Genomic DNA, 300 nt, shown 5'->3' with positions numbered 1-300 from the left:
CTAACTCATAGCGTCCTCCGGCCGGCCGCCCGCACGCCCCCGCCGTGGCCCCCGCCAGCAGCACCCAACGAGCATCCCTTTGTGCCCCCAGAACACTCGGCCACATCCAGAGCAACATGGTGTCCAAGCAGTACCTTCTCCAGAGCCTCAACGAGCTCAAGGCCAGCCAGACGGTGCCCACGGCGTCCGTTATGCCCCGGATGATGAGCACGAGGGGGAGGGCAGGCGGCAAAGTTGAAAAGGGTATGTAAGCTTTCCTTTTCTCATAAGGTGATGCCAAGTACGAAACAAGGTGTAAAA

General features: G+C 60.0%; 2 protein-coding genes across 4 annotated transcripts in view; one reads left to right on the top strand and one right to left on the bottom strand.

Moving 5' to 3' along the window:
- The window catches only part of LOC119591999 (mitogen-activated protein kinase kinase kinase 4-like), a gene marked incomplete in the record, with an annotated part of 37,888 nt that overhangs the window by 9,653 nt on the left and 27,935 nt on the right, over positions 1 to 300 (bottom strand).
- LOC119592000 (microfibril-associated glycoprotein 4-like) overlaps positions 1 to 300 on the top strand; it is a gene marked incomplete at its 5' end in the record, with an annotated part of 5,203 nt that overhangs the window by 1,428 nt on the left and 3,475 nt on the right. For all 3 annotated transcript variants that reach the window (XM_037940771.1, XM_037940772.1, XM_037940770.1), the window contains 1 exon segment: positions 92 to 243. In XM_037940771.1, the coding sequence (XP_037796699.1) occupies positions 92 to 243 (152 nt within the window).

Source organism: Penaeus monodon, chromosome 29 (genome assembly GCF_015228065.2).
Source record: "Penaeus monodon isolate SGIC_2016 chromosome 29, NSTDA_Pmon_1, whole genome shotgun sequence".
Classification (NCBI taxonomy): Eukaryota; Metazoa; Arthropoda; class Malacostraca; order Decapoda; family Penaeidae; genus Penaeus; species Penaeus monodon.
The sequence above is the reverse complement of the archived record's forward strand: the minus strand, read 5'-3'. Positions and strand labels throughout refer to the sequence as shown.